The following is an 11,286-nucleotide window of genomic DNA, read 5'->3' as shown; positions in this document are numbered from 1 at the left end:
TTAAGATGAGTGACTATTTGGTTTAAATACTGAAAATTCAAACCTTTTACCTGTGAACTGAAACTCAAAACTTGCAGACCTTTGGATGTTAAAATAATCAAACATTTGAGTAATGTTTAAAGTGTTGAATGGGACAAAATTGACACCTTTTGTTTTTTGAAGGGAAAATGTATTTGTGGAAATGTCAATGGGTTCACAGGAATGTCATTGGCATGAGTCAACACAACTGGCAAACAGCACTTTGTTTTGCAATCACCCTAAAGATGTGGCATGAATGATTTAAATGCATTTTGGTAACGGTGTGTAATGCTCTGTGTAGAGTCCTCATTCAACCTGTAAAAGGCCTTGGGTAACTATCCTTGCTTGATTGCTATGAAATGTACTTTAGAGGTATTTCATCACATATTTAAAGGATGCATGATGAGCAAAATAAGAACACAAAAAGCTTTGACTTGAGAGATTTATTCTGCAGCATCAAATACAAATCTTTTATATTCATTTTACAGATATTTTAGAGTTTTGCCATGCATAATGCTAGTGTAATTTGACAATTTCAAACAAGGGGATAGTGTTTTTAGGAAGTATATTGGTGTTGCATCTACCTACAGGACATGCTCATTTATCAATTAAGGTCATGAATTACTCTTGTGTTGCTGAAAGCAGCAAGTAAAGAGTATGTGGGACCTGAAGACTCAAAAGAATCTGATCCTTCCTGGACACAGTGGCACAAGAGCAGTGGGGTCTGTTTTAATCGCAGAGCTGTCAACCACAACAGAGGCGGGTGCAGCAGGTACATCTCTTTTGAATAAAACCAAAGGGACCTCAGCACTGGCTGAGGAATCTGAGGCTGATCCAGCATCAGCAGCTGGAGCAGGATCAGCAGCTAGAGCAGGATCAGCAGCTGCTCCAGCAACAGCCACTGCAGGGGCTACAGGTACCACTTCAGCTGACTCTGCTGATTCTGCAGACAGTAGGCCGCTTAGCTGAGGGTCATGGAGAGCTGTCAGTTTGTGGTGGCTCAGACCATGCTTGGGTGCCAGACTGCCTGTGTGTACGTGGACCACTGGTGGACTGGCAGGACCTGCACCTGCAGTGCTGTTTGCACCTGCAGTGCTGTTTGCATCTGCTACAGTGCTGTTTGCATCTGCTACAGTGCTGTTGGCATCTACAACAGGCATCTGAAAGAGTGAAGGCATCAACATAAGCTTAGGAAAAATCATCTATATAATTGTAGTATACTGATTTGGGATATATTATTGGCCAAGTAAAAATATAGCATTTTACCAGAGTTGAAAATATCTTGCAGTCCACTGTGTGATCAGTGCTCAAACCTTTGGCAGTACAAAAACCACGTACCTGGTGGAGACAAGAAAAACATTTTTATCTTATTTCTTTTAATTTGAACCGTTTTAATGTGAGCTTTGGGTACTTACAGCCATGGGGTCATGTAGCGGCACGCAGGCATCATCAGTGCAATTAGCCTCAACTACAACATATTCTGCGAAATAGATTGGCCCACCAGACACAACCTGAAACAAGGAACTGAGAAGTATTGGTATACTGACAAACAAAATGTAAAACATGCAGGTGCATTAAATCTTAGAGGTGAAAAATGTAACTGAACAGAGTGTTTGGGCCCACCTGTGATGACATCCTTCCAACCTCCATAACAGCATAAGTTTCATTCACAGTCATGTTGTTGAAGGTTGCCAAAGAGGCATGGACAAAGTCCAGTGCTGTGGTGTCATTTAGGGGAAGGAGGGTAGGACAGTCCAAGCACCAGTCCTCTGTTGATTCTATATGTCATCAAATAAAGACACATGCAGGTTTTTGTCTGTAGGGTGACACTTGTTAGGCATCTACTGAATGTATGTGGGTGTCATATGGTTGAGAGTGTGATCAGAATGTTTTACCTTCTGTTTTACACTTGAAAGCTGTGACAGTCAGAGCTCCGCCAACCTTCTTCAGCACCACATCACAGTCTCCTTCTACTGCCTGATTGGAGACAGAGTCAGTCCAAATAGCAGAACAGGCAATCTGTACATTTCCTATATTAATTATTTTATATCTTAGTGTAGCTTGATTGTTTGGAGCGTCTGTGTACTACTGGTATACAGTCTCACCGTCAATATTTTGGGCCTGACTGTGCAGTTGGCAAGTGGTGTGGGATCCAACACATGACAGTCTGTCTCCAGCAGGTCAACTTCCAGCAAATACGTGTTGTCCCCATCAGGCTAAGGAAATAAAACAATACATTTTTTATATTATTCTTTTAAATTCTTTCACATCTGACAGTTATTTAAAATAATTCTGCTATATGTTGTGCAATTGCCACATAAACAGATGCCCATAGGGTTAAGTGCTCTGCTCTCATATTTGCATGAATGAAGATGCATATGTAGTTTCAAATGAGAATGAAAAAATAGAGCATAGTTGAAATGTTGAGGATTTTTAATCTTTTCTGTTTGCATGCAGAAACCCAAACTGTTGAGGAATACACTTAGATTGACTGGGTCTTAATTGGGTTGGTGAAATAAAATAACACAATGGTAGGAAAGAAAGCAAGAAAATATGTATGTTATGTAATGCATCCCTTGTTCCTGCCTGGAACAAGAGAAAGGTTAACAACTTGTATCAATATCTTTGCCTTCAACTATACTCAACCTCTTCACCTGACTTACCTTGGTATAGATCTTGATGTCGTCGATCTTGTTCAGTGCATACTTGTAGCCATGAGTGTGCTGGGCATTGAGGTAATCCTGAGCCACCAGAGCAGCCTCCTCTGCTTCAGGGGAGTCGCACTGCGGTCGTACCACATTGACCATCTGAGACCGTACCACCGCCAGAAGTCCCAGAACCAAAGTGATGCCCAGGAGATTCATTTCTGTGAGAGATGCACAGGCAGAAGTATCAGAGCAGTTAAGCAGTTGAGGGTATGGAGGGAGAGAAGGGTTCATGCAGCCAGGGGTGTATATATCCTGTACTTTAAACAGGAAAACGGAGCCAAGTCAAACAGCATGATCATCCCTCCTGACTCCTATGTCACATGTGAGTCATGCCAAAACAAATGTAAGTTGAGTTGAGTCTGGTATGGAATGAGCAGTCTGACGTTTAAAGAACTGGTTTTCTGTCTTTTATGGCGAGACATCTAGAAAAGACTAACTGTGATTTCCAGTTTATGGCTGTGACCAGATCTGACATGAATGTTTTTTGAATTAAATATCATACAAAATATGTGAAGAGCTTCATGTTCAAACACCTGTATTGTGTAATCAGCAGGGACTCAATGACTTGCTCAATACTCTTTAGCAAAGAGGATATTTGCCAACAGGAGGGACATAGTTGAGGGACAGGGACTCTCATTGCTGCCGCCCACTTATTTGCTCGGTATTTGACCTTTTGCATAATACGCAAGTGTCTCTCCGGGTCAGACCCAGGCAATTAAAAAAGATACTGATAGAAGAATTACAAGTAAAAATACCTATTTTGTTGTTTGTATATTTTTTTTGTTGGTTTATGTTTCTATTATTTGTCTTTTTGCACTATTTGAGATCACAACATTTCCAATCCATCCAGAGTTCTTTGATGACTTACATAATTTATTATGTTTCAGTCCACTACAAAAGGGTCAATATTGAGACACTGTACATGCATGTGTAACTCTAATTGCATGAGTTCTCCCCCACATATCCAATTTATTAATTTGTTTGGTTTAGCAGACATTTGAAATGATAACAAGCTGTCATACAAAAAAAAATGTCTTCCTCTAATGCTCAGCTAGGTCTTTTTTGCTTGTTAAACGTCAAATACCAAATGATAAATGTTAGAAATAAATACAAGCTGTGCATCTGCTTGTTTCCTAGTTAGACTTAAAACTGAGCAGATACCTATTGTTTCTTTTACTGGTAAGAAAGCACCACTTCAAATGAAATGGAAACCACAATGGATTCTTCTGAGGGGTATGCATTTGTACTTAGGAAATAATTTGACTCGGCTGGCGATGTTAAATAATAAAGCCAAAATATGAGAATTGCTTCTAAGAACACAGCTCAATGCTGACGTCGTCGCTCCCTCTGACAACTCTTTCTAAGTCAAACCTGATTGGTCGGCACAAAAGTGACGCATTCAACACGCGACTCAGTGTGCACTGTGTTGTATACACGATGCTAAGTGCGCTGCAGGTTGAGAGGATCAAACAGCTTAACATCGTCTTTTGTACTAAAAGTACAATATTCTCCAGGCAGGAGACGTTTATGAGACCATAGTTCAGGTTTAAATGAGGCGAACGGGGCAGTAACGGTAAGGCTGGTTGTAGCTAGCAGCTCACCGTTTGTTACCCACAGCTGTGGTGCCAGTGAACCTAGCTATGCAAGCTAGTTTAGCAAGGGTGGTCGCATGGAGACACGTGTAAAGAAGAAAGCGTACCAGACTGGTGAAACTGTGAGTCTGGAGTCTTTCAAGACCATCATGTTTGTTAACTAACCTGTGTGTGACATGGGTTGCTCACACGTAGTGAGGTCTTATACTGCTATGCAAAGCCTTGACAGCCTTTGAACATGTATTGATACTATATTGATATGTGTGAAAATACATGTTTCTAAGTCATTGTGCACACGTGACTGTGTACTTTGTTTTTTTTAAAGCTGCAAGCGAAGATTCCAAATTTGTAGTTGCTTTGGGGAAACAAGTGTTCAGTTCCTTCATTCAAGTAAAAGCAACGTTACTTGCTATGCAGCAGAATGGTTCATGTCAGTGTTGTATAATAGTACATATTTTTGATTAACACACTCAGTGTTGGGTAACTGCAGCTATCAAATAAATGTAGTGCAGTAAAAACTGCAAAAGTATGACATATGAATTGGAAAGCCTAAGTATTTTAAAAGTATACCTAAGTGCACTAATCGAGTTTTTGTACCGAGCTACCTTCCACCATTGCTTATTTAATTACAAAATTCAGGAAAAAACCCAAAATCTGCTTACCAGGCACACTATTTGTAGCTTAACTTAAAAGTGAGATGAAACTGTGTGAGAGCCTGTCTATAATAACACATCCATTCTGTATTGCAGCAGTTGTTCGTGTTGTGAATTAATCTTCTGAAGAAACCGAAAGCAGTGGACGCAAACACAAGGACAGCCGAGTAAGCTTTGAAAATCCTTTGAAGGTGTGGGTGAGCCTACAAATACACCAGCGTCCAACAAATACACACTGGATCAGTTGGTCGCATCTGCCTTGAGGACAAGGGAATCTGTATCTAGTTTCGGAAACAGACATAAGAGAATGGACCAGAGCCTAGACAAAATAAGATCCTGTTTCAGCTCTGCTGCACAACGGCTGTCAGACCTAGACCTGCCTTTCTAGAAGCTGAAGAGATACCCACAGTGCTCTCATGTGACCCTCCATCGTCCACTCTAATCTACCTCGCACCGATGCACCGAACACAGAGCCACCGAGGCAAAGCAAAATACCTCAAGAAAAAAAAGGGATTCCTGTCTTCAGTCAAGGGAGTTTCTCATCTCTCCAGGCGAGCCAAGAGACGCATGTGTTGTAAATTACAGCTTTGGATGTGGAGAAAGCGGAGGGAGAAATGTCATTTTGGGACATACAAAGCAAAGAAAAGAGCTTGTGGAATCAGCTCTGGACCCTGCCACAGTGTAAAGACACAATCACAGAAAATTAATAGCAAAGACCCGGTGTACCGCACACCCAAACTAGAACGTTCAGTCAGAACATCAGTTCCTGTGTCACCTCTTGGATGTGATACTGGAGATTCAGACACACTAAGAGGACAGAATTCCCTGCTGAATCTTTGTGACTCTGTCAGTCTGTCAGAAACGTTGATTGCTTCCACTTCCTTGCACAACCTAGTCATGAACACAAATGTTTCTCCGGGTAAAATCAGTCAAATCGAGCAGACAGCTACGGTGCCGTCCCAGAAAACTGAAACTTCTGTACAACTCAGTGAAATTACAGACCCTTTAAAACTTTCTCACACTGTCAAACCCCCGTTGAGTACAGACAGCGATGCAGGTCTGTTAACTGCACATTTCAAAGAACCAAGGACAATGGTACCAGTTCAGAGGCTCGATGTTGACGGCCCATCAGGACAATTCACTGCTGTAACTCCAGGTCAGGACCAGGATACAAACAGAGACACTGATGAGAGAATCACCTGTAAAAAGACTTCTCAAACTGATGTCAGCCTACTGAGAAAAGAAATCCACGGTATATATTTGTTTCACTTTTATCATTTATTCCAATATTTCTTTGGTTTACATTTCTGTTTTCACAGCTTTACATTTTTTTAATGTTTCCATGTCTATAGAATTTCTTGAGGACTTCTACAGAATATATGGAGGTTTCATCCCATTACGAAAGAGAGACGTGTTGAGACATCTGGAGAGGAAGTTTAACACTGATTTCAGCGACAGGTACGTTTTGTCAAACGTATCAATCCTACTGTTTTGAATCTCTTTGAATCATTTGATTCTCTCACTTTGCGTGATTACAGCCTCTTATCTCAACAGCGGTAATTACCAGCCACACCAGCGTGTGCCGGGTATTGTTTTTATCTTCTGTTTGTGTGTCATCATGGCAAAATATGGTCCTTGAGACACCTTCTGTTGCGGGAAATACCACAGAAGTGGTTTGACTAACTTGCTAGGTGTTAATGTCTGTCTGTCTGTGGACAGATTTTGTCAACGCAACAGTGGGCCAACCCTACAAGATGGAGTCACAAAACTTTTCAGATGTGTATTTCAGATCATATTGAAGGCCGAGTTCAATGATGGGTGTGGTCCGAGTAAGGTGGCTAGAACTAGGAGGGTAGAAAGTGGGGAATCTGTCCCTGGACCAATTGTATTTTATATTCCTGTCTGTGCAGGAAAAATGTCATCTCCTCGGAAGTTCTCAAATGCCGAACTGAAATCCGTCAGAAGCCTGTTCCCTACTTCCAGGTGGTCTACAAGAAACACACACTGACACTGGATGACTTGTCCACACTGGCATATCAGAACTGGCTCAACGACCAGGTCATCATCTAACACGCCATGACTCCAGTCTCTCTCATGCTTTGATAAGAAAGATAAACATGATAAAGAAAAGCCTGAATGTTTATGCTGAATGTAACTTTTACTTACTAAATATGACTTTTTTTGTTTCTGCTTAAGGTCATGAACATGTATGGAGAATTAATTCTGGAATCTGCCCATCACAAGGTAATCTTCTACGTAGATAGCATGTTTTAGAATTTTATAATTATAATTGGAACACTAGATGGGTGACTTTTTTTATTTTTTTTTACCTGTCGCTGTTATTGAAATACTGCTAGTTATTTAAGGAGTGGGTTGACATTTTCATCACATTTTGGAAAATAAGTACATTTGCTTTCTTATCACTTTCATATCTGTATGCTAAATATGAAACTGTCCAAAAGAAGTCAGGATAGTGACATTAATCTGTTATCTATAGAAAGTTTCAATATTAATAATAATAATAATGCCATCAGTGAAATTCAACCTTTAACTTTGTTTATTGTGCATTTTGCCTCTTTTTTTGGAAAATGAATCACACTTAAATAAGAGTGTAGGAATGTGGAGAGAGAGGCTATTACCATTCAGGTGCTGGATTATTTACATGATATTATAATATGTGTATTATTAAATTGAAATAAATATTTCAATCCATAAATATCACCGTTATTAACCTCTAATAGCAATACCAGCACTTTTTAAGCTCACTAATTAACAGGTAATATCTTGTTTGTTTAATCCGTACAAAAGCCAAAGTGTGTTTTTTAAATCTCCTTTTGTCACGTCTCTTAGGTCCATTTTCTCAACAGCTTCTTCCACAGGCAGCTCATGACTAAAGGATACGAGGGTGTTAAAAGATGGACAAAGCAGGTCAGTCTAAGATGGAAGTGGTCTAAGGATTTCTTTGATTTCTAAAGTTTTAAGTCTGCATGATTTAATTATTATGAGAAAATTATTGAAATATTTTTGAACATCGTGAACTATTTTTCTATAACATTTCATGACATGCTATACTATGACTTTTTTGACAATCTATACTATTACCTTTTTATGACTTTTTTCGACATACTTTGCTAGACATTTTCATGACATACTTTAATAACACTTTTGATGACATTTCTGACATAATGAACTATTTTTAAAAAACATTTATGACATACAATATTATGAGTTTTTTGATAGTCTATATACATTGATTTTTATCTTTTTTTGTTACACACTGTCATGACTTTTTACTGTCACTTATGACACATTATATTGTGATGTGAAATTGACATATTGAATACATATTATATAACACGTTTTATGTCATTTTAATGAAATACTGACATATCACATACTATATACTATGACTTTTAAATGACTTTTTATGAAATAATATCTATGACATTTGATTGAAATACCTTAATATGACATTTTTACTTTTTTTTCTACACATGAACTCTTTTTAAAATACATACTATACTATGACATTCTTATGTCAAACAATACTATTACATTTTCATGACATTTTTGGGATTTACTGTACACTTGCTTTTTTATGACATTTTAAATACATATTATACTAGGAATGTTTTCATGACCTATTTACTCTGACTTTTTATTCCATTTTATTAACCTTCTTTGCTATTACTATTTTTGACATACTGAAATGTTTGACATTTGTCATTATTTACTATGACTTTTTTTCGATGTACCATAGCATTACCTGTTTAAGAGACACAATATACAGAGACTAAAATATTTTTTCAACATACTATACATTTATGTTTTTTTTCGACATAGTATACAATTACTCTTTTTTTAGGGCTTTCAACATACTATAATATGACTTTTAAATAGTATACAACGCCTTTTTTCAAATTACTATTTTATGACTTTTTGACATACTATAGTATGACATTTTTATGACATATCATACTATGTCTTTTTTTGACATTTCCTTGTCATATTGATCTAATTTGTATAACATTGTATGATATACTATTCTTTGACATTTCGATAACATACTATACTAAGATCTTTCCAATACCCATTGTTTTACTTTTTTATAACTTTTTTTCTACATACTATATTATTACATTTAAAAAATGTTGACACAATGTACTTAGACTTAGTAATTCATTTTTTAACATACTATTCTATGACTTCTTAATGACCTTTATGACATATTACCTTTTTAAACAATTTTACGACATAGTTTAATATGACATTTTATAATATACTATGACATTTTAATGAGATACTATACTATGACTCCATGACAAAATTGTATACTATGCTATACTATGACTTTTTAATGAAATGTCATACTCTACTATAACTTTTTAAATGACATCCTCTGCTGTGATGTTTTTCGTTATACCATACTATGACATATATATATATATATATATATCAAATACTTTAATCTGAATTTTTAACACTCAAAAGATTCTGAACTTTTGCTGTAAATACTCTTTAAGATATACTATAATATGATGTTTTAATGGCATTCATATAGCATACTATGAACTTTTATGACATTTCATAAGACATACTATACTATGACTTTTCTATGCCTTTTTATGACATATAATATACAATGACATTTTCATGAAATACTATATGATGACTTTTTATGCTATACTCTGACTTTTGACAGGTGGATTTGTTTTCTAAGAGTTTGCTTTTGGTGCCCATCCACCTGGAGGTTCACTGGTGTCTGGTGACAGCTGACATTGACAAAAAGAAGATCTGCCTTTACGACTCTCAAGGGATTGCACTCCAGAAGGTTGCAAGGGTAATTCTAAGTTTGTTTGTTTCTGTCACTCTAACAATCTACACAAACATTTCAGCCTCTTTCCCCGCAGCAAGTTAAATCTGTTTTTAAATAGTAAAACTTTTTTTTTTTTTTTTATGCTTTGCTTATAATAGAACATCCTGAAGTACTTGATGACGGAAGCAAAGGAGAAGAAGCATACCGATTTTGAAAGTGGTTGGGAAGTGTCATACAATGAGGTATTTTCTTTAGGTGTTATAGGCCGTCATGGTAGACTTCAAAGTTTAGTTGCACAAGGGAATAAAACATGGCTGATTGTGTGGATGTCTCCCCCTGTTGCTCTTTACAGATAATCCCACAGCAGACAAATGAAAATGACTGTGGAGTTTTCGTCTTGGAGGTACCGACATGCTTTTAAATTTTAATATGCAAGACTTTAGTTATTGTATCTGATTGTTTGAACTTACTTACATACTAACTGCATATTCTATGTTCTTCACAGTATTGTAGATGCCTTGCTCTGGCAAAACCACTGCAGTTTTCACAGAGGGACATACCAAAGATACGCAAGAGGATCTACAAAGAGCTCTGTGACTGTAAGCTCCATGAACAGGGCTGACAACTGTCTTACAGTAGTATGAATTATGATTATGGTAGGAACTGAACCATCCACACTTGACTCTGTTTAGAGCTTCTAATTAACAAAAGCTCCACAAAGCCTTCCAGCACTGTGAGTGCCATGGCTGACCCTGTAGTAGTGTCTTGTATCAGGTGTGCTGTTCATGATAAATCCATGTATGATTACTGTATTTATATGATCTGTAATTACCAGGAATGTTATTGAAGAAAAATATTCATGATCCTGTTAGACTTTGACTTGAAGTTTACACATCTACAGAGCACCAACAGAGCCTTCCAAAATAGACTGCCTGTCCAAGTGGATCTCATCTGTCCTCGTCTGTTTCTAAGTGTGTTACTTACTTTCTGCTCACCCTATTTGCACATTTTTTTTAGTCTAGTTTTGCTTCGTTTGACATTTGTTTGCATCATAGTTTACCTGTAAGCACCAGATGAATAAATAGAGGCTATTCTTTTTTTGTTTGTTTGAAGAAAGTTGTCCCGCTAGAATCATTGTACAAGTGATTGATGTTTGTTTGTTTACACAACTGAATTATGTTTATGAAGTTGTAAATAAACAGTTTGCACACAACATTTCACAAAGTATATTTTATGTTTTCATTGTACAGATGCACCGCACACACAATAGTCTTCATTCATATTAGGGTAAAAAGATATGTGTAGATACACAACTTACTAGCTATAGACAGGTATTTTATTCATATCCAATAGATTATAACTATGTGAGTGTGTCTATGAACAGTTGTCAAACATACACGGATCAGAAAACATTGCTCCATACAGAAAGTGGAGAATTCATGTACAAGGAGCTTTCAAATGTGCGGTTTTCACTATGAGAACCAGATAAAATGTATAAA

General features: G+C 37.3%; 2 protein-coding genes across 5 annotated transcripts; one reads left to right on the top strand and one right to left on the bottom strand.

The window, feature by feature from the left end:
* Positions 1-446: 446 nt before the first annotated feature.
* Positions 447-2,960, bottom strand: LOC129089000 (alpha-2-HS-glycoprotein-like). The gene is made up of 7 exons (XM_054596308.1): positions 2,682-2,960; positions 2,124-2,234; positions 1,914-1,995; positions 1,642-1,796; positions 1,434-1,529; positions 1,285-1,356; positions 447-1,178 (listed from the first exon to the last, which is right to left on the bottom strand). The coding sequence occupies exons 1-7, from the start codon at positions 2,955-2,957 to the stop codon at positions 693-695; spliced, it is 1,278 nt and encodes a 425-aa protein (XP_054452283.1). The 5' UTR covers positions 2,958-2,960; the 3' UTR covers positions 447-692.
* A 1,125-nt stretch (positions 2,961-4,085) lies between these two features.
* Positions 4,086-11,181, top strand: LOC129088999 (sentrin-specific protease 5-like). 4 transcript variants are annotated; one of them, XM_054596307.1, is made up of 10 exons: positions 4,086-4,299; positions 5,071-6,223; positions 6,324-6,429; positions 6,882-7,029; positions 7,168-7,215; positions 7,822-7,899; positions 9,674-9,811; positions 9,946-10,029; positions 10,140-10,190; positions 10,293-11,181. In XM_054596307.1, exons 2-10 carry the CDS (start codon positions 5,428-5,430, stop codon positions 10,407-10,409), a joined length of 1,566 nt encoding a protein of 521 aa, XP_054452282.1. In that variant the 5' UTR covers positions 4,086-4,299; positions 5,071-5,427; the 3' UTR covers positions 10,410-11,181. The 4 variants fall into 4 exon arrangements, with proteins under 4 accessions (XP_054452282.1, XP_054452280.1, XP_054452281.1 ...); XM_054596305.1 differs by having other exon boundaries at positions 5,068-6,223; XM_054596306.1 differs by having other exon boundaries at positions 4,086-4,440.
* The last annotated feature ends 105 nt before the right edge of the window (positions 11,182-11,286 follow it).

The sequence above is a fragment of the Anoplopoma fimbria genome, chromosome 3 (assembly GCF_027596085.1).
Source record: "Anoplopoma fimbria isolate UVic2021 breed Golden Eagle Sablefish chromosome 3, Afim_UVic_2022, whole genome shotgun sequence".
In the NCBI taxonomy this organism is placed as follows: domain Eukaryota; kingdom Metazoa; phylum Chordata; class Actinopteri; order Perciformes; family Anoplopomatidae; genus Anoplopoma; species Anoplopoma fimbria.
The sequence above is the reverse complement of the archived record's forward strand: the minus strand, read 5'-3'. Positions and strand labels throughout refer to the sequence as shown.

Coding starts and splice junctions, on each gene's coding strand:
- LOC129088999 (XM_054596307.1), top strand. CDS start 5,428: ATGCACCGAACACAGAGCCACCGAGGCAAAGCAAAATACCTCAAGAAA. Junction 6,430..6,881: donor AACACTGATTTCAGCGACAG/GTACGTTTTGTC, acceptor CTGTCTGTGCAG/GAAAAATGTCATCTCCTCGG. Junction 7,216..7,821: donor TGGAATCTGCCCATCACAAG/GTAATCTTCTAC, acceptor CACGTCTCTTAG/GTCCATTTTCTCAACAGCTT.
- LOC129089000 (XM_054596308.1), bottom strand. CDS start 2,957: ATGAACCCTTCTCTCCCTCCATACCCTCAACTGCTTAACTGCTCTGAT. Junction 2,235..2,681: donor ACATCAAGATCTATACCAAG/GTAAGTCAGGTG, acceptor TTATTTCCTTAG/CCTGATGGGGACAACACGTA. Junction 1,357..1,433: donor CGCTACATGACCCCATGGCT/GTAAGTACCCAA, acceptor TGTCTCCACCAG/GTACGTGGTTTTTGTACTGC.